Source organism: Trachurus trachurus, assembly GCF_905171665.1.
Source record: "Trachurus trachurus genome assembly, chromosome: 21".
Classification (NCBI taxonomy): domain Eukaryota; kingdom Metazoa; phylum Chordata; class Actinopteri; order Carangiformes; family Carangidae; genus Trachurus; species Trachurus trachurus.
The window spans coordinates 25,961,053-25,982,878 of NC_139899.1; the positions used below are offsets into that span (position 1 = coordinate 25,961,053).

The window sequence follows — 21,826 nt, forward strand, 5'->3', positions numbered from 1 at the left end:
CCCCACGTTGGAGCTCTTGCGCTCTCGCAGGGGTGTTTACCGATGACCGCGGAGCACAAGTATGCAGCTATGCAGGGGCCGACTTGTGCAATCGCAGCTATGCATTGATGGGGAGGCGAATCTGACTCCCAGGTTGAGCTCAGGCTGGTTCTACATCATGTTGTTTATGATTTCATGTCTGAAATATTTACTGCTAGAAATCGGTCAAATCATGACCTCAGCCTGGAGGAGACCTAGTTTTTACTTTTTAAATACAAGACTGATCCTGTCAGCCGCCTTTTAAATGAAGTGTTATTCACAGTTGTTTTGATAATCAAATAAGAGAGCAACATTAGTTATTTTTTTCTTTTGTTCAGACAAAGAAATCAAGAGTGATGTTACCTGCTTGACAGTTTCGACTGTGACTCCAGTCTTCCTCAGAAAGTCGAAACTGTCAAGCAGGTAACATCACTCTTGATTTCTTTGTCTGAACAAAAGAAAAAAATAACTAATATACGTATACAAGAAGACAAAATGAACATTATCAATCTAAGAGAGCAACATTTTTAGATATTTCCTGCTTCTCTAATGTGATGAGTTTATATATTTTCTACATATTTTTCTCTTTTTATACTTTATTAATAGCACTAATGTGTAGTGTGTGCCTGAGGACATATTGTTGTGTGTCCTTCTCATCTCTGAAGTTGAGAGTTGCACAAAAAATGTGTGTTTTAACATGAAACTAACAGTAAAGGCATCTTATTCTATTCTATTCCATTCATTTCTTAAACTGACATTTGTAGATCTCACCTTTGGATCTACCGAGAGTCACAAAAAGTTACAGTATTTGCATTTTGTTTGACATTTTATAGCCCATATAGATCAATTCTTCCCATTCATTGAATCCTGCAATTTCACATTTGTTGGGAAACAAGTGGCCTCGAGACTGTAAATTGGTTTAAAAATAAACTTAATATAATATTTCAATAGAATTTGAATCCTGCGTTGCCCTGCTCTAGTATTACAACATACAGCTCAAGATATTTTATGCATTAAAAGTAGTAATTCTGGATGTGAGTCAACAACATATTTCAGATTCCAAGGCTTTTACTTTCTGTTACAACAGGATATTTGGGGGTTTTTCTTCTACATCATTTATGGTTTCTCTGTTCAGTTAAAAATGAAACTCTCCCATGTTTGTGACGTAAACTGCCCAGTGTTTGCTTTTAATTTTAGAAGATAAAAAAACCCGAAACATCACCACTATGTGTGACCACAGTCTTCATGCTCTGTCTGCATCCCTTCCCTCCCCAGGCGCAGATTGGCAGCATCATGGTTTGGCTCCGCGGTGCCCTCGTGACCGGCTGCATTTCCTGGAATAAGCTGGAACCTGAGCCTTGAAAGCCTCGCCATGGATCGCCTGTAGTATCCCCCCCGACATCACCTTCACCCAGCCCACCGGCATCGGCATCGGCAGGAATCTGAAACACAAAGAGACACACAAACGAATAAGGGGACGCCAAGGGAGGACGTCCAAATCTGTGCCTTCAATCTGCTGCGGGAGACTCTTTATCTATTTAGGTCAGCCAGCTTGAAGGGGGATCTTTTGGAGGGTGCAGGGGAGTGAGCGCCAGTCAGAGTGTGTGAGTCAGAGTGTGTGTGTGTGTGTGGGGGAGTGTGTGTGTTTCCCTTTTAGAGTAGGTGCCTGGCCCTGGGCACTGAGGCCATGAGGCCAAAGACTTTCCCGGCCGCCCCGTACGTGGGCAACACGCGCCAGAGGCTCCAGGAGATCAAGGAGGGCCTGAAGCAGCCGGCCAAGCTGGTGAGCCAGGCGCTGCACGGCGGCAGCTCGCGCTCCGACGGCGGCGGCGGCAGAGGGGCCGACTGCAAGAGCGGGAAGGACACGGCCAGCCGACAGCAGCAGCTCCGGCCTCCGCAGAAGTTCAACAACTACCAGAATGCCTTGCGGGAAATCCGCAAGTCGCTCATGCCCTTCGCCAACGAGTCCGGCCCGTCGTCCGGGTCGGGACATCCCGCGGGCGCCGGCGAGGTGAACAGACAGATGCTGCAGGAGCTGGTGAACGCCGGCTGTGATCAGGTGAGTCAGAGAGAGATGAACAGTGAATTGCAAGTTGCAGAAGCTGCAGATTGTATTGTGATGATGAAAATGTGTCACAGTGTTGTTGTACAAGTGTTGCGTTGCTATTGAGACGCCTTGGACAACAAATCATATTCTCAAGACATAAAAGGACACGTTTGTTTGGTACAAGACCCAACAAAAGTCACATCAGTTTTGTATTTTTAAGTGAAAATTAAAAGAAAAAGTAACGCAATCGCATATTGCAATACCTTCCCATATTATTGCAATATGATGTTTTAGTTTAGTCACCGTAGGAATGTGTGTCTGTGCTGCAGGTGATGCAACTTTTACCCGCCCTCTCAGTGTCTCCTGTTGTTTTGTTGCTGCAGTGAAGGTTGTACATTAGTCACTGAAGCTGCTTTGAGGTCATATTTGATTAACAGACTTTTTAAACTGGATTATACACATACACATACACAAAAAAAAAAAAACACAACTGGATGTTCCAGCTAAACGGCAATGCGTTGAAAAAATGTGTATAATTGAATTTCTTAAAGAAAATTCCCGAAAAGATAAAGCTGCTTTTTACTGAACAAAAAAAATCTTTGTTTCCTTTAAATCTTGAGATTGAGAAATGATGAAATACAAATGTGAGTGGATGAGAGAGAAGTCATAAAGATGAAAGTCTGATTAAATATTCTCGTAAAAATCTAATTTCACGTTTTATATTTTATGTTTTTCCCCACTAGAATTACAGGAAGCAGCTCAGACACTTGGCTGTGATTGATTTAAATTATAATAAGTGGCTATAGTGACTTTTTCAGAGGCATGACGATGTGCGAGGCGTTTACGAGAAGAGAGAGGGGTTGTGTTGTGTTGTGTGTGTGTATATGTTGGTGTTTTGTGTTTTGTTCCACTTGACTCTGAAGCCGCTCTTTCTCCTCCTCCTCCTCCTCCTTCACTCAGGAATTTTATTTAATGAAAGCAGTCAAGACTGAGAGCCATACGCTCTTGAGATGCAGCACAATACGCGCGCTCCTCGCCAAGTGTACAATGCCGCAATTACATAACGCAAAGACCCGAGTGCTGAAATGTTGAAACATCAGGTGGATTTCTCAACTTGGGGTTTGTTTTGGTTGTTTTTTTCTCTACTACGTGTCCGTCCCAGCTGAGCTGAGGGATGAAAATGCTCCATCAGACTCCATCAGTGGAGGAGAACAAGGAGGAAGTGGAGGAGCGTTTCTTTATGCTGCTGAACCTCCAGCGCTTTAGAGAGCAGGAGTCATGTGGATCCTGTTAATCAGGGGTCACTTCCCTTCAGTTTAAGGAGATTCAACCTCAGCATCAAGTACCAAAACCCACAACGTGATGCCTAGTCCGAACCCATTTACTCATCTCTGGTTTTTTACGGCTCAGATTCAGTTTTGAAAGTTACATCTGCAGGGAGTTAGGTTTGTTTTGGTACATGTAGCAGAAATCAGACTGTATGTTGTCAAACACTGGAGTTATGTAAGTGGGCTGGCTACTACAGTTCAGTGCACCTGTTACACAGTTGTGTGTGTGTGTGTGTAGGGACAGAAGTTGTTGTCGTTGCATCACGGATAAAACACGTCTTATGTAAAAGACTTTGAAGCGATATTTGAGTGAAGGTGTCTTCCCAGAAAATGGCTTTTATTGAAATCAAAGTTGTATTTTAGAATATTATTTGAGTAATAAGTTTAATATTAAAGTGTAATATTCAGGGTTCTCACACCTTCTTTGACATTAGATTTAAAGACTTTTTCATAAGTTTCCAGGAACAATTCAAGGACCAAACTCAGTGTAGTTACAGAGTCACTGCATCTGGTAGAATGAACCTTTAATCCAACGTGCCAAAACTAGTCTTGCAAACATGTTAAATGGGTGTGTAATGTGGTCTTTGGCCGTCACCACTGTAAACTAAGTAGTGGTGGTGGTCTTTGTCTTTTACAGTAGTTGTAACGTTGGCAGCAGGTGATGATGGACTTCGAACTTCTGTCTCTTCTTCAGTTTAGGTCGATGACAGTTGGAAACAGACTCGAATTGGAGTACCCTCTCTTTTACAGTCTGACAAATTTCTTCTGACTTTAGTTTGTAGTTGTTGTGAGTAACAAAAATGCTTGAGGGGAAATGAATGGGAGTATAATTTGCGCATTTTATGTAGGAAATGTTGTGGACTGAAAGTGAAAGTTGCTAGAAATATAAATAACCAGGTAAAGAACATGTACTTCACATATGTGAATATTGCACTCAAACACAGTAACAAAGTTGAACTTGTTCTTTGACTCACCACCGGCAGAATCAAGATTTCCACGACGAACTTTAAAATCATCAGCAGCTGTGACAGTGCCAGAGGTGTCGAGTTGTGCAAGAAAGAACATATGAACCAGAAAGTCCAGTTTGAAAGGTTATTAAATGCCACCGTGTAGCCTAGAGGTTCATCATCGTGCAGGATTCTCTGGAAACAAACAAGGATGTCGGTATTATTTTGCCAGCTGCCAAAAAAACACTTAGTACTCAACATTTCCAGTCATATTGTTCAGTAGTTTCTCCTTTTGATTTCTCTAAATGAGGAAGGTTTCAGCAGGCAGCCAGATGATTAAAATCCACTGCATGTCATCACAAAACGCAGCCGGTCCACTTTTATTAGACCCGGACCCAGATCGGTACATGAGTGGTTAAAGGGCCTGGACGAGGACGGGCCCTGTGATGGAGCTCGGCATGTGAAGAATGCTGCGCTCAAGCCCATGCACAGCTCTGTGGAGAAATCCTCCCTGCTGCAGTGAAGCTGTGAGGCTGTGAGGCTGTGAGGCTGTGAGGCAGCTTCACTGCAGGGAGAAGCTGAGCTGCAGAGTCACATCCATTTTAACTCGACTCGACCCGCTGTTCGTTGGACGTTGGTTGATAGCGAGGCCTTTGCTCTGCTCCTCCTCACCTCCATGATCTTCCAAGCCCTAGCAGACTGTGGCTGCATTAACCCTCCTGTTGTCCTCCTGGGTCAAGGAAGGAAGGAAGGAAGGAAGGAAGGAAGGAAGGAAGGAAGGAAGGAAGGAAGAAGGAAGAAGGAAAAAAAGGAAGGCAGGCAGGAAAGAAGGAAGGAAGGAAGGAAGGACGAAGGGAGAGATGAGAGCAAAGAAGGAAGGGAAAAGGGAAGGTAAGATAGATGGAGTTAAACAGATTGGGTCAATTGGGTCAAGAAGGAAGGAAGGAAGGAAGGAAGGGAAAAGGATTGTGGAAAGAAGGAAGGGAAAAGGAAGGTAAAATAGATGGAGGGAGTGAACAGATTGGGTCAAAAAGGAAGGAAGAGGTCAGGACGAAGGAAGGAAGGGAAAATGATTGTGGAAAAAAGGAAGGGAAAAGGAAGGAAAGATGGAGGGAGGGAACAGATTGGGTCAATTGGATCAAAAGAGGAAGGAAGAAGAAGTAAGGACGAACGGAACAAAAGAAGGAAGGGGAAAAGGAAGGAAAGAAAAATGAAGGGAAGGAACAGATTAGTTCAAGGAAGGAAGCAGAAGGAAGGGAAAAAGGATTGTGGAAAGAAGGAAGAATGGAGGAAGGGAACGGACAGAAGGACAACAGGAGGGTTTTTAAGAGGGTCAGTCAGGGTCAATGTTCAAGGCCGATCAGCGTTTCTTTATGCTTCATCTGTTCCACTGTGTAAATAGATGTGATTGGTTTCAGCCTCGCTGTGATAACTTCATCATGTCTCTATAAGAGGTCAGCAGAAGGAAACCAGGCTGCAGGACCGATGCACTGATCTGCTCAGTAAAGACCTCAGCGGTCTGGCAGCCGGCGGCTTTCTCGGTCGGTTCCTCAGCACAGCAGGACGTCTGGAATTCAGTCCGGCTCTTTGCCTTTTTTTTTTTTATGTGTATACGTTTTTAAATCTGACCCATAAACCTGTGGGCGTGAGGCGACATGAGGCGACATGGCACTTTGTAGGTAGTTTTAGTAGCAGTGGTGAAGAGAAAGAAGAAGCAGCTTCACTGTGTTATTGTACAAAGCTTCAGTTTTGATGCACAAGTTGGAGCTATTTTATTCTCATACTATAATATGCTGCAAGGTTTTAATAGCTAGCATTAGCATTAGCTGCTGTTTATTTACCGGTGTATCAAAAACATTGCAAGTTCAGCGGCAAACTTTGTTCCTTTCATTCCTCTTTTCTCCGTCATGTCTTTTTCTGCTACTGAAGTTAGCATGCTAACCTGCTAGCACTGACCCATCTTATCATTTTCCGATACCGAGTCAGTGCAGCCTCCAATCTGTCCTGAAGATGTAGCATCACTTAGAGGACGTATCATAACCTCTGGTCTTGTAAACACAACACTAACCGAAACTTCACTTCATGTTCAACAGCAGAGAAAAACCCATTTAAACACCTACTGATAATTATGTCAACATTACAAATAAATTCCTTTTGGTTCCATCATGTTATTCATTGAGCATTTTTGTCCATTATGAAACACTTGAAAAATGCCCCTTAAATGTACATTTTGAACAGATAAATTCATTTGCACATAATATTGATGAACTATGAACTCATAATCATATGATCAATCACAATTAATGTCCAATGTTGAAGGTTAAACCAGTGGTTGTGACTTTCTTTTCACTTTTTACTCAAGTTTCAAGAACCGTTCATTAGACATCTTGATTATATATCAATGAATCTTATTATCAATCATCCAACTGTGATAACTACAGTGAGATTAGAACAACCAGGCTGCCCGTTAAAGCTGTTGTGTAATGATGTGATAGTCGAGACGTGGCAGCGGTTGTTTTAAGAACAGCAAATGGACAACATGAGGAGGACGAGCGTACACAAAAACAAGTTGAAAGTACCCGGCGTGCTTTTAGCAGCTCAGAGAAGAAAGCCTGTTTCTGTTTCTGTTTCTGCTCATCGTTGTGGAGCTTATGTAATTTGTTTTTTAAAAGTGGGATTCTCACAAACAGATCCTTCTGATAAAGCATGAACATGAACGCCGGACAGTGGAACCGAGGACGTTATCACCTCGAAATGGTGACGTTTTCCCATTATTTTACTGACCTGGTTAAGGTTTACAGAGATACAGAGTTTTTATTTAGGAACAAGTTTTCAAAAGGTCCTATTATATGAACTTCTCCAACCTTTTACTTCAATTTTTTTAGCCGTGACATAAGGAGTGCACTAATTAGTTGTTCCATTACTCCACAAACAATTATTTCCACTTTCCGCTACTTTCAATTGAGAAATGTTAGAAACCGTTGAGAAATATCATTGAGGCCTCAGTGGTGAGACCTCAGAGTCAGAGATGTTCAGTTTAATAAAGAGAAATAATTAATGCTTATTGGAGATACCAGTTATGTTACTGTGTTCGAAAAAAATATAGCAGTATAATATAAGTACATAATTTAGATATAAAAAGAAACCAATTCTTGCGATTGGGACAATTCACATTCACTTCATTTTCAACCAGTCTTTAATTTAACGTGGGGATACATTTACACTGTATCCGAGCAAAAGATGAATTAAAAAGGTTGCGCTTGTATAAAAAGTGACAGGAAACAAATACACCATAAAAAAAAGTTGTCAATGAAATAACAGTAAATGCCACAAAAACATTGAGAATCAATAAAAACCTTAACAATAATTGAAATGTCAAAGTGAAAACATACAGATCAGCTAAAACGGGAACATCTGGAAGTAAAATGTTATGTAATTATCACATTTAACAATGGTAATAACGAATAGAAGGAACTGTAAAAGTCCTTGAGGGGGGGGTGGGGGCCACAGTCGCAGCCATTTCCTCGTCCTCAGCGCCGGCTCGTTGACCTCCATTGCTGCCACCATTGTGAATGGACCAGAGCAGCAGCGTGGGCCCGGTCAATACAAACAGGAAGTGAACATTCAATGGCAGCAGGGTGGAACAGTTCCTCCTGCTGCCGTCCAGTCGCCACCCAGCGTGTCGCCTCTCGTCCTCTGTCTCTGCTCTGTCTGTCTGTCTGTCGGTCGCACACATTAGAAATATTTAGGTTATTCCAATTCATCAGAGGCGAGATGAATTCAGTATCGGCACAACAATCAATGACCCAGCTCTGATTATTTTTTTTTAAGCTTGAGGCGAAGTTTTCAGTCAAACTGCTCCACATTCAAACCACATCAGAGCCAAATAAAAAGTCCAATGTGAGAGCAACAGAGCAGAGTTTGTTTACAAGGCTGCTACATATCAACAGAACAAGGGGCTGCAGTCTGAGTGTGGGGCAACAAAACATTAAAACAACCCCTTCTGATCACAGTTGTTAACTCCAGCAGTCGACATTTACAGCGGGGAGTTTGGTTTAGAGACAATAACACGTCTGTCTCAGCGGAGTCGTCATATCTGCTTCACTGCATCAGATTTGGTCTGCTGGTTCTTCTACACAGTTTAATGTTGTGTTGGGCTGAAATATCAGATAACGTTAAAATGGGTTTTAACAACGCTTAAATCTAATGTGCATCTTTTGGTAAGGCTGTTGACATGGTCTTATTTCTTTCTTCTGACACGTCAAACAACAAGCATTGACGAAAGACTGAATGACCAACCACAACAGCACATATGAGTATTGATTAGTTTTTTCCATTATAATGTAAGTAAATGGTGCAAAATGCACGACCAGGTGAAAACCCAATGAAATTCAGTTTCCTGTCATTTACAAGAGAATCACAGAAAATCTAATGGGAGAAGCTGGACTCTTTAGATTTTTGGTATATTGTCTATATATGACAACAACTGTTAATTGATCATCAAAGCAGTCAACTTGATGACAGCAGACAGGGTCAGAACACAGCATTACTGAAAAAGTTCCCCTGCAAGAAGCCGAAATAAATAACTAATCAATGGTTGCCAATGCGAATAAAATGTCAAAGAAAATTCAATTTTTTCCAGTTTTAGGAAGGACATAACATCACCTATCCAGGATTTAAAAGATGGGGGTAGGGATGATTTCCACTGTAACAAAATTATCCTGCGTGGTGAAAGCAGTTACATTCATTTGAATATTTGTCATAGTGTTACTGCTATGTGGGGGGATGGTGAAATCTGGGTCTGTAATACTTCAGAGATCGTCTTAAAGAATGTTTCCCAACATTAAAAATGAAAGAAAAGTGAGTGTAACAAGCTTCTCTTACCAGAAACTGCTGCCTCATGTTAAGAGGGAAGCCAGGTGAACTCAGTCAGGTAAATGAAAGGGTGGAGGAAATGAAAGGAAGTACCAAGGTGGGTGAAGGAAGGAAGTAGAAAACGACTGAACTACTCTATAGTTAGTTTTCCCTGTTTGTTGTTGGAGGAAGAGGAATGAGTAAAGGTCAGGGGTGACTGGTGAACCCGTCTTTGATGTGTCAGCCAATCAGAGAGCTCCGCCGCCTCTGACGCCTCCTCATCAATCCGATTGGTGCTGCTGCTTCCACTGTGACGGACTTCACCTTTAACTCTGGTGCTTGTTACTTCATCTGCTTCTGTATATTTTCTTTTTCCAGCCTTTCCACTGCGACCACACATCGGCCCATGCTGCTGTGTCCTTGAACACCCCCACCTCATTTCTCCTTCACCCCCTCCTCCTCTCCAGGCGACCCTGCTCTCACTTCTTATCAGCCGGCCTCGTCTTCCTCTTCCTCCTCCTCTTCTCCTCCGTCTTTCCCGTCTTCTCCAGCTGCAAATTACAAAGCAATGTGGCTCGTTACATAATCTTTTTTTTTTTTTTTTTAAAGGAGGAAATGTTTTGGAGGGGGAGCGAGGGTGGGGGCGTAGTGGCATACCGTGCATAGAGATGACAGGGAAAAGACAGGAAGTGAAGGGAAGGGAAGGAGGAGGAGGAGGAGGAGGGTGTGTTCACTTCTACTGTACAGGACCAAACTGCTGCAACCGAGCAAGAAGCGCTTTAAAGCTGTCGAGGTGTGAGCGCGCACACTGGCGTTAACACAACGAAGCGAAGAGAGAGAGAGTTTGTATTAAAGGCAAAACTCTTAGCTTGAGTTTTTGCGCATTAGATGCGGAAGAGGAGGAGGAGGAGGAGGAGGAGGAGGAGGAGCATGGTTTTTATGGACCCAGTGGACGTCGTCCCCCTCGGCATGTCCGTCCATCTGCAGCCCGCTCCTCCTCCATGTGGCTCCGATTTGTAGGAAATGTGTTTCAGATTTGGGTCAAAGAAAGAGACGACTGATATTAAAAAGACCAAAACAAAAAAAATAAACTGTCAGGGTGATTTTGATTTGTTGTTGTTGTTGACCATCAGATCTGAGGAAAACAAACAAACAACAGTGTGTGTGTGTGTGTGTGTGAGAACCTCAGACGTCTGTGTTTGTAGACCGGTCATTATGCGTTTTGGGAGAAGTCGGCGGCTCGCAAACCCGCAACCATTATGACAAGAGTGCAAATATGGCCGGGATATTTTCGACAAAGAAAGAAAGAGAAGAAAGAGAGAGAGAGAGAAAGAAAAAGAGGAAGAGAGAGGAAGACTCAGAAAGAGAGGGAGAGAGGGAAGGAGAGAGAGAGACTATCCAGATTGCAAATAGCTTGAATTCCTGCTTCCTGGGCTGAGGAATTTGAGCAAGGAACATCTGTCACCATGACAGCCGGGGTCACTGGGCCCGCCTCCACACACACACACACGCACGCACGCACGCACGCACGCACACACACACACACACACACACACACACACACACACACACACACACACACACACACACACACACACACACACACACACACACACAGACAAACAATAAAAGCAGAGTGTTTCTGTGTTTTTTGATTGTTATTTATTTCTCTCCGTTTGAATGCAGCCCTCTGTCTCTGTCTCGGCCGGAGCGTTTCATGTTCGCTGAAATATTTGCGGTTATGTTATAAACTCTAGCGTTTCTTCTTTTTCTTTTTTTTCTCATTTAAAACACTGGTTTACTGTTTAGTGAAACCGATAAGATACAATTTATTGTGGAAACAGGAGATCACGAGAGATGATAAAGAAATTCCTCCACCACCACCATCATCATCATCATCGTCGTCGTCTATCTGAAGCTTCTTTTAGTTTTCTATGCAGCGGCGGCGTTGAAGAAGACAAACAGAAGAACAGGATATATTTTCGTGTTTCTCTTCCTGTGAAACATTAAAAAATGTTTTTCGATGACTCACCTTGAGCTCAGGAGCGGTTATGTAACTTGGTCCAATCAAATGTGATGATGTGAGTAAGTTTGGATTTCAGCTGAGGAGAAAACTAAGTGGGAGTTATCAGGTCTGTTTTGCGAAGCCACGCCCACATTGTTTTTCCAATCAATCTGGTTTCAACAACTGGAGTTTGATCTCTTTTATAACTAACTGATAAAATGAATCAAGTAACTGATAGAAGATAAACAAGCCCCCGACTTTACAGAGCACAGCGTTTAGTTAACTCATTCAGATTGACTCATTTGACTTGTTTTTTTTTTAAAATATCTCCGCACAGTCTGTTTAATGTGTCTGCAGACAAAAGAGATGACAATAATCAAAGATAAAACTAACTAACACAATGTTATTCCAGAAACCAGCCAATAAAACCCCTGTAGAGGCCTGTAGGAGCGTATTCGCTTCATAATGTCACGCTGTCTTTAAACCGCTGTTACTCTGCTACAGTTTGACACAGAGACAGACTGTTTTTATCTCCTTAAACTAGAGAACCAGAGCTTTCTAACAAGCTCCTGTTTGTCCATGTGCCATTAATGTCCATTATAGATTAACACTAACAATTTTAGTAGTTTTGACAGTTTTTCTGTGTTTATCGATCGATTTTTATCCACATTCTTTACAAACCAGAGTCTTCATCGCTCGATCTGACGTTCCTATTGGTTCCAGCAAGGTGCTGCTGTCTCAGCCAATCAGACGGCCTGATTCAGAGGCTCGGCCTGCCTTGGCTCTATAAACCCAAACTAAATGGGAGCAGCACTTATTTTATTCTGAGCCCAGAGTGAGAAGAAGAAAAAAAACTTGGTCTGAGTTTATTGTAGCGACAGAAAAACAAGACGAGAAGAAAAGGACAAGATCAGTCGTTAGTGAAGAACTACAAATGGTTTGGAGTTGATTTATTTTATAAAAACTGCTCCAGAAAATGAGGGAACAACTGTCTGTGTTGGAAATGTCTATTTTCTTTTATGGGTTTATGTTTTTCTCTAAAATAAGGCAAAATTTAAGGCCTGTTTTTTATTTTTAGCGCTATTAAGGTTGTGCAGCACTTAGCGAAAACTTTAAAAAATGACAACTTTATTAGGAAAAACAACGATCATGAAACAGAAAAAGGCTTTAAAGTGAAATTAGAAAGTAAAAGATATGAAGAGGTCGAACGAGGTAGAAAGAAGGAAAGAGAAAGAGAGGGAGAGTGTGACATTACTGGGCGGCTCTGGCAGCAGCACTCTCTACTGGCTACACACAGGAAACAGAGTATAAACACTGGTGTGTGTGTGTGCGTGTGTGTGTGGACAGTCTTGGACTCAGGGACATGGAGTTATTTCTGTGTATGAACATGCAGATGCATCGGTCGAGGACTGAAGCAGGCGTGTGCTCGCTGCATACTTTTAGTTTAGTGTATTTGCACCTATGTAGACGCACTGTGATGGACAACACACACACAGACACACACACACACACTAGCGAGGGCATAGAAAGTTTGTGGCCTTGGCATTTCCTGGCTTTCAGAGCGTCCTGTGCCCACGTTGCTGCTGCTGCTGCTGCTTCGTGCTCCCACTTTTAAACCGTTTCTGTTTGATTTAGTTTCCTCCTGACGAACACAGACGTCCAGTCCCACTGAGAAACCACAGAGAGGATGGGCACAAAATGGCGGCTCAGCTTTTCTTGAATTTCAAGATACCCTAATCATGGCATATTGAAAACCAAAAAAAAGTGTACATAAAGGCAAAATATTATTGAGTTTTTCAGCAGTTTAAAGTTTCTGATCAGTGAACAACTTCAGGTTTCTTCCATCTTTGTTGCTGGCGAGTAGAAAAGTGAGTAAATCTGAGTTTCAGCCTTTACCAGGCTCTTTTATCGGGCTGCTGATGGATTTATAAACTCGCAGCAGCACTTTTAAAATCTTCTGAAGTGATTGCAAAAAGCCACTGTAAAGATTTAAGAGCAGGGACGAAGAGCCCAGTTCTCCGCCTCCTGTTCTTGTTAGAAACCTGGCAGCAGCCGCCTGAATGTGCTGAAGGTGTTTAATGGACTTTTTTGACAAGAGTTAAAGGTTCGGCCTTTGCAAGAGTCATGGTCTCATACTGTAGTTGTGTTCGAGCTCCAGAGTTGTTGTATTTATGATATGAAATAATAGTTGTGCTGTTAATTTATTGAGGATATAAATGATTGCTCTAATGTGACCTAGAAATAAAACAATAACAACGGCACAGTTGATAAATAAACACACGGGTTCAAATCACATTTATTTTTTTGTTTTTTTAGTGAATTAAAGAATTATATAATATGTAAATAAAACCACTGGAGAGAGCACTGCTTTTTGTAAATACACAGTAAATGTGGCGGCTTGCAAACACAAAGTCCGGTCCCATTTATCATCCATTCTTATGCTTGCAATAGAGATGCAAAAGACACCACCTCTATCCCATAATAATCTTAAGCATCATATCATGATCGTTAAAACATTCAACTAACTCTCTGCTGCATCAGATATGAAGATATATACAATTTAACATAGATAAATATAGTTGTTGTTAATTGTGTTGATGTCTGTATGAGTCGTTAGTTGCTGGTTTGATCCTGTGTTTCTGGATCACCGTCCTGTTATAGAAACCTCTTCTCAGTTTTCATGTCCTTGGCTCGCTGCAGGACGTTTGCATCCATATTTATATATGGACGATACATAGATGAAGGGATTTAGTTCCCTCGGTGTGTGTGCCAGGAGTCCTGTAGCCTACCGCACAGTCGGCTGCACAGACCACAATTAATGTGCCATGGTTTCTTTAAGTAATAAAACTGCATTAAGAATGAATGGATACATAAAGTAAAGATAGTTTTAATCTCTTTGGGCTTAAACTTCTGCTCACAGCTGCAAAGCAAAGATTCACCACTGGTAATAATAAAACTGGTCTATAAAACCAAAACCTCAGAAATGAAGGTAGCTAAATTTTACCTGGATTAGGGCACTGATAAAGGAAAATTAAGTGTTAATTAGCTCCAGTTTCCAAGATACAGCAGTTGGGTTACAATTACATAAAGATATTATAGTACATTTTTTTACAAAAATATTTATAATTTTACTATAATATAAAATTTGTGAAGATAAATTTACAAACTTCCATGTGTCCCATTTTCATTCCTCTACTATACCGTACCACTGTAACCGAAGTCCCTTATATTAGAAAACTTTGGCCAACTAGCACCTTTATCACCTGTTTTCTAATTCATCTAATCAAAACTTGTAAGAATTTATCTCGCATTTTATCTCGGAGGTCGATAATCTCCCGAAATGCAAAGACAGAGTTGTTTTCGAGGCAAATGAGAAGCCAGAACTACTTTCCAGTCACGGCTGCTGGGCGGAGTGATTTCAAAAGCGCAAGTTTTGCTTCATGTGTTGTGATGTTAGATAATTAAACAGGATTATCTCATAGCGTGGTGAATGTGCAGGTCACAACTCGTCCACGAGAGAGTTTTGGAGTTTTTGGATTGTGTATTTGATGATGAGGACCTGTACCATTCATCTCCATTGTGTTCACTGAGCAGCTCACGTCTCTGCCCCGCTGATCTCAAAACAACATGCACCGATAATTAAAGGTAATGAACCTACTGCTATGACTATAGGGATTACGGCGATAGGTGAATTTGCCAAAATGTTGAACACTATCCCTTTAAAGGCAGACGACTTTGCTTTGCAGCTGCAGTTACGGGTCACGTCCAGCAGGGGCGCTGCCGTCTATACGGACGGTGCAGCGAGGTCTGAGCTGAGATGTCTCTGCACTGAGGTCATGCGCCGTTTAAAGGGGGATTTCCTCATCTTAGGTGTGGGTCTCTCTCTCTCTCTCTCTCTGTCGGACAGGAGGGAAGGACAGATCCCTCTCTGTGTGGTGTTTATGTTCCTTACTCTGGTCGGTCCTGTTTGTTTACATGCTCGCCGGAGTCAAAAGAAAACAGGAAATTGATGCTGCGCCCCGTCCCATCCCATCCCGTCCCGTCCCGACCCCGATGGCTTTGTCTCATCATCACTCAGAGGAGAAGGAATGTTAATTTCCAGGCAGGGTGGTGTTAGTTATAGAGGGGCCTGGTTTAGTTTCCCCACCGAGGAGAGGAATTCCAGTCAAAGCTATTATTAGAGGGGATTCTCCCATTAAATCTTAAATTACATGAAAACCATAAAAATCCATCCGCATGATGGGACGAGATGCAGGGAGGGAGACGGCTCGTCCCTCCTGCCCCGTACAAAGGGACAGAGACTGTGTTTAACATTAGGTTTCACTGTGCAGCCACCAGACACTTCAGTCTATGAAACTCACCGTCGCTCCCTTGTTTTTTTTTATTATTTTTATTAACTTGATCTAAATCCCAACGTCTCTGGCTGTAAATCAGAGCTGCAGTTCGTTGCTGTGTCCTGCTGCTGCTGCTGCTGCTGCTGCTGCTGCTGCTGCTGCTGCTGCTGCTGCTTCAGGCGTCTCGCTGGTCTTCGTTTGTGGCTGTTGAACTGATTTATCACCACAAACCTGCTGCTTCACGTGAACAAGCAGCAGTGGTGGACAGTAACGGAGTACATTTACTTTTTATTAGATTTCTTTGGTACTTATTACTCTTACTTGAATACATTTCCAAGACAAATGTTTTTATTTTACTCAAGTTAATTTCTAGGAAGGCTGAAAAGTACTCGTTACTTTCAGGTCTGCAGCAAGCATATCAGTGCAGCTGGTTTCAAAGAGTTCATTCTCAGAAACAAGAGTTAAAAGGTCCTTAGATTCATTTAGAAAAAAATATAGTAATTCATTGATGTGAAAAATAAGAAATTTACTCTTACTCTTATTTTTACTTAGAGTAAATTTAAAAGCAAGTAGTTTTTTACTCTTACTCGAGTAACATGTCGACTGAGCTACTTTTACTTGTAACGGAGTAAATTTTGACCAGTAGTGTTTGTACTCTTACTCAAGCATTGGGGTGGAGTACTCTGTCCATCTCTGACCAGCAGGACAAAGACGATTGATGAGTGATCGGCGTTGTTTTAATAAAAAAAAAAAGAGAGGAACGCGCTGCATGTTCCCTCCTTTTTGGATTTTGCATTTTTCACATAGGTGACCTACATACCAGCGGCTCTCACAGTGACCCACCTGTTGGAGCGCAGGACTGCAGGCCTGGGATCAGCTCCAGATAAACCCCCTGCCCCCCTCCCCCCTCCCCTCTCTCTTCTCTCTTAACCCTAACCCTAAATCAAATAACACACAGTTTAACATGAACAAGAGGGAGAATTTGTTGTATTTATCTTCAGCTGCTTTGCCGCAAACTTCACTTTAATACAGTTTATGATAAAAACACAATCTCAAGTTGTTACTGTGGTGTTTCAGTGGTTTTAGTCTTTTTCAAACAAGATAAGGTTTGATTTTTAAAGTTATCTGTAGAAGCATTTTTTATATTATTGTGACATTTTATTTCACAATAATATAAGCATGTAGGATAATATACCGTAGACTTGTCTTTTTGGTGTATGCAGACAGGGTTTGATACAGAGCAAAACTGTAGAAACAAATTCACATCGGTAAAGAAGTTTTTATTTATTTTTTTTTATTTTTACAGTTTTGCCAGTCAAATATTTTAAATGTAAAGCTTTAGGAGTAGGAAAAATAACAAATTAAAACATTTTTTGTGTCACTATAGACACACAAAGCTTCTGATACTTCAAATATATAAAGATTGCAGTACTTTTTATTTGTTTTGCTTTTTTTTGTAGCTCCTTCCAGTTTTTAATGATGTAATTCATTTGTTTTTGTGCCGAATGCATTTTTATCCACATCTTATTCCATCTTATTTTATTAGGGCCATAGGCTAATCAATCTCTTCAAATTTCCACTTTAATAATTTAGGTGGTTCATTATTGATGGCAGGAAATTCCTCCAATATTTGACAGTCGGCTGCCAAGCAGGAATCTCTTTAATGCAGCGTTGTGCTTCCAAATTAAATCTTCTACATTTTTATTCTATGTTTTGGCTTTCTGACAAAGTTGCATTTGGATTTCATGGACATAACATACTGTTTTTCAGTCTCTGTGGACTAAAAATGTGCAGAATATTACATTTTACTGCAGAGAACAGTGTGTAGCGATATAAAGTTTATGCAGTTGGAGCTGAAACAGGAACTCTAGTTCACTACAGGGAGTTTTTTTTACTGGTCATTTCTGGTGAAGTTTGTCAGAGGTGCACTGCACTCAGTCAGGACCGCACCCTCCTCCTCCTCCTGCTGCTGCTGCTGCGGAGCTACAACTACTGAATCACTCACATGAAATAACTGCACCCATTACAAATTATCACGTGGCCTTCATAGTAAGAGTCTTGGCTCAGACTTCTCTTTGACTGAGACTCTTTTTTTCCGCTTCACTACAAAATAAACAGCAATAAAAAAAAAACACAGCACACTCTCTCGTCGCCTTTTATGTAACGTATTCCCATGTCCGATGGTCATCTGACCTCGTTTCACTGCTCTGTGTGTGTGTGTGTGTGTGTGTGTGTGTGTGTGTGTGTGTGTGTGTGTGTGTGTGTGTGTGTGTGTGTGTGTGTGTGTGTGTGTGTGTGTGTGTGTGTGTGTGTGTGTGTGTGTGTGTGTGTGTGTGTGTGTGTGTGTGTGTTATTGTGACAGGCACAGGAAGTCACTGGTATGTGACCTCAAGTGCAGAGGATGCAGGTGCTCGGGCACCTACTGAGCCGCTGTGTTTTTTAAAGTTCATGTGTTTTTTTTTTAAATGTTGGGTTTATGGACGAAGATAAAGCTCCTGGTGTGTCGCAGAAATACTGTCAATACTGTGATTAACTACAGAAAGGAATAATAATAAGAGAAATGTCTTTTAAAGCTGATGAGCATGTGGATTTATATATGTTTTTTAAATATTTTATATCCTGTAAAGCCTCAGTATGTTTTCATATTTTTCGGTATCAACCAACTTCGGTTCTTCTTTACATATTTCCTCATTAAATAGTTCCTGATCTGATTTATAATTTCACTAATTTTAAATAATCTATCCAGGTTTTTAGTTGTAGTTTATTTTTGTTTAGTGTTTTAAGTTCTTCATGTTCATGTAAGTTCTTCACCATAATAACAATAAGACAAAAAATTAACAGAAACACATAAGAAGTGAGCGTTATTAAAGTGTAGGAAGAATAAAAACATCTTAAACCAGCGTTAAATAACAAGGTTCTGACATAAATGGATCATGTAGAAACAATAACAGGAATAAAACAATAAAATACAAATCAGACATTCCCAAAGATGAGTGTGTGTTTAAGTTTCTTAACATCTGTGTGTGTGTGTGTGTGTGTGACAGGAGATGGCCGTGCGGGCGCTGAAGCAGACAGGAAGCAGGAACATCGAGGCGGCGTTAGAGTACATCAGTAAGATGGGATACCTGGACCCGCGCAACGAACTGATCGTCCGTGTCATCAAACAGACTTCGCCAGGTACGAACTTCATGTCATGTCATTATTCATTTATTAGTGTGATTAAAGGAATAGTTCACCAAAAAATGAAATTGATGAATGAATACTCTGGAGTAGTTTTTTATTCCTCAAAGTGCATCTGGAGACCCGGGAGGTCGGTTCGTAGTCCAACGGAAACCTTATATGAGAGTCAATAGCGCCCGACACAAAAACGTCCATAAAACTACACAAAAACCTTGTAATCGTCCTCCACACTGCTCGTCAGCTGCAATCCAAGTGTCCTGAAGGGGTATAGTCCAGAGTTTGCTCGAAACGACGCCATTAGGACATTTTTACAGCCTAAACAGTCCTGTATTGTGCTCTGACGTTCACGTGCGCCCCGGGGAAATTCAATGCAGGACTGTTTAGGCTGTAAAAATTTCCTAAATGACGTCGTTTCTAGCAAACTTTGGACTACATCCCTTCAGGACACTTGGATTGCAGCGGACGAGCAGTGTGGAGGAATATTACAATGGTTTTGTGTAGTTTTATGGACGTGTTTGTGTCGGGCCCTGTTGACTCTCATATAAAGTTTTGGTTGGACTACGAACCGGCCTCCCGGGTCTCCAGATGCACTTATAGGGTTAGGGTTAGTATTCATCAGCATGAGGGTGAGTCACTAATGACTGAATTTCATTTTTTAGTGAACTATCCCTTTAACGTGTTGAGTGTTTTTCCTCCGTGTGCTTTAGGGAAAGCCGGGATGCCCAACACGATGGACCACCGGCCTGCGATGGAGGCGTCGGGCGAGGCCATGCCGCCGTACCACCAGATGGGGGCGCCGATGTACGAGGCGGGTTACGGCCCCGAGGGCGAGATGCCCCGATCCTACATGAGCGCTCCGCCCGTCATGAACTACATGATGCCGCCGCCGTCCGGCGCGCCGCAGGGCCCCGGGGCCATGGTGGGAAACCCCATGGGTCGGCCCCCGAGCATGGGCTCGTATCCCCCGGTGATGAGCTCCCAGGGCAACGCGGGCAACGCCATGTACCCGCCGGCGCCGCAGCAGAAGGGCTACGGCGGCGCCATGGAGCCGCACGGGCCCATGATGAGCTACAACGTCCCCGGGCAGCCGCTGCAGCTGCAGCCGCCGCCGCCGCCGGGCGGCCCCGTCCCCGGCGCCCACTACGACTACGGCCACGGGCGGCCGCACATGATGGAGGCGGGGGGCTACGGCGTCAAGAGGACCCCGTCCTTCCAGAACAAGATGGCGCCGCCCCCGATGGCGCCGCCGGATAACTACGTCAACATGCAGGCGAAGGGGCCGATGGGGCAGAACGGGCCGGGTGGTGGCGGCGGCGGAGGTGGTGGTTACCCCGGCAACCTGTACCTGCCCCCCCACTCCCACCCGCGGCAGGCGAGCCCGACCTCCCACCAGGTCCACATGATGTCACGCTCGCCGGGCGACTTCTCCGACCTGCCTCAGGGCCTGATGACGCCGTCCAGGGCGAGTCTCAACCTCGACCTGTACGAGCACCACTGGGCCGCGCCGCCGCCGCCGGGACCCGACGGAGGCGCCGCGCCGCCGCAGTCCCGACCGCCGCCGCAGCCCCAGGGCCCGTTCCGGGGCGAGGTTCGAGTCCCGAGCAGAACCAACTCCTTCAACAGTCGCTCGGCGGCGCCGCCCAACGGCGTCCGGCCCCCGATGGCGGCGCAGGACACGTCGCTGGGGCCCAACACCATCACGGCCGTCACGTCGCCGCCCATCCAGCAGCCGGTGAAGAGCATCCGCGTGATGCGGCCGGAGCCCAAGACGGCGGTGGGGCCGTGCCACCCCAGCTGGATGGCGGCGGCGGCGGCGGCCCAGGACGCCGGCGAGCCGCTGGCGTACATGGCCGAGGAGACGTACCCGCTGGAGCCGGCGCCCGAGCCGCGCTGCCCGCCGCCGCCGTACCCCAAGAACCTGCTCATGTCCGGCGGCGACGCACCGGGCGCCATGGACGGACCGGGGGCCATGTGCGGCGGCGCTCAGGACCTCGGCAGCGCGAGCGCCAGCAGGAGCACGCACAGCGGCGGTAGCGGCGGTGGCGGGAGCGTGAAGGGCGAGGAGAGCCACCAGGTGAAGGAGAAGACGGGGAAGTTGGGGAAAGGAGAGAAGACGGTGAAGGACAAGAAGCAGATCCAGACGTCGCCGGTCCCCGTGAGGAAGAACGGGCGGGACGAGGAGAAGAGGGAGTCGCGCATCAAGACGTACTCGCCGTTCGCCTTCAAGTTCTACATGGAGCAGCACATCGAGAACGTGATGAAGACGCACCAGCAGAAGCTGAACCGCCGGCTGCAGCTGGAGCAGGAGATGTCCAAGGTGAGACCACACGGCACAGTGACATCACAGATACAGATTAGAATAATAATGGTTTTTACTATGGAGCGCTGTTCAAAACTTAAAGGGGTAGTTCAACATTTTGGCAAATCGGCTCTGCTCCGCCGTTCTAAAAATAGCTTGCACCGACAATTAAAGGTAACGAACCTACTGCTATGACTATAGGGATTATGGCAATGGGCTGTTGTGATAGATAGATAGATGTTGAACTATCCCTTTAAACTTTAAACAAGCATCAGTGGAAAACAATCAGCAGCTTTACATATTTTAACCCACTGGCTACAAATTAGGATTATTATTATTGTAAATAATTTTAAAGCATTTTTTGGGGCTTTTATGCCTTTAATTGATAAGAAAGTCAGAGAGAGACAGGAAGTGGGGAAACAAAGAGAGAGGATGACGAGCAGCAAAGGTGCGCCGGGGGAAGTTATGACGGAGCATTTCCTAAAGAACACAGTTAGTTTATTTAATTTTAGTAAATTATAAAAATCAGCGTCTAAAAAGACCTTCAATTTTCTTCAGATGCTTTATAACAGAAAACATTTTATTTTTGTAGCTTTGAATTATTTATACTTACAGATCACCTTAAAACTAAAATAAATGAATTATTTAATGAAATCAAATGACAGGGGATGTGTTTATTTAGTTTGTCACACTTTATTGTGACATGAATGCAGCCTGTATCCAACTTTATATCCTGTTATTCTGTAGTTTATATAATGAAACTGACGCACTGAGACGTATTAACTTTTATTTATGAGACAACAGTTTAGCTCAT

The 21,826-nt window shown here is 43.5% G+C and overlaps 2 protein-coding genes across 3 annotated transcripts in view; both read left to right on the forward strand.

The window, feature by feature from the left end:
• pla1a (phospholipase A1 member A) overlaps positions 1 to 640 on the forward strand; it is a 119,982-nt gene extending 119,342 nt beyond the window's left edge. Inside the window, exon 10 of the mRNA XM_083997162.1 lies at positions 625 to 640. The gene's annotated coding sequence lies outside the window, so the exon portion shown is untranslated. The remainder of the gene's footprint in view (positions 1 to 624) is intronic.
• Positions 1 to 21,826, forward strand: part of lats2 (large tumor suppressor kinase 2) — a 36,419-nt gene that overhangs the window by 7,849 nt on the left and 6,744 nt on the right. For both annotated transcript variants that reach the window (XM_083997147.1, XM_083997148.1), the window contains exons 2-4: positions 1,294 to 2,077; positions 18,578 to 18,710; positions 19,421 to 21,030. In XM_083997147.1, the coding sequence (XP_083853273.1) occupies positions 1,706 to 2,077; positions 18,578 to 18,710; positions 19,421 to 21,030 (2,115 nt within the window). In that variant the 5' untranslated portion in view covers positions 1,294 to 1,705. The remainder of the gene's footprint in view (positions 1 to 1,293; positions 2,078 to 18,577; positions 18,711 to 19,420; positions 21,031 to 21,826) is intronic.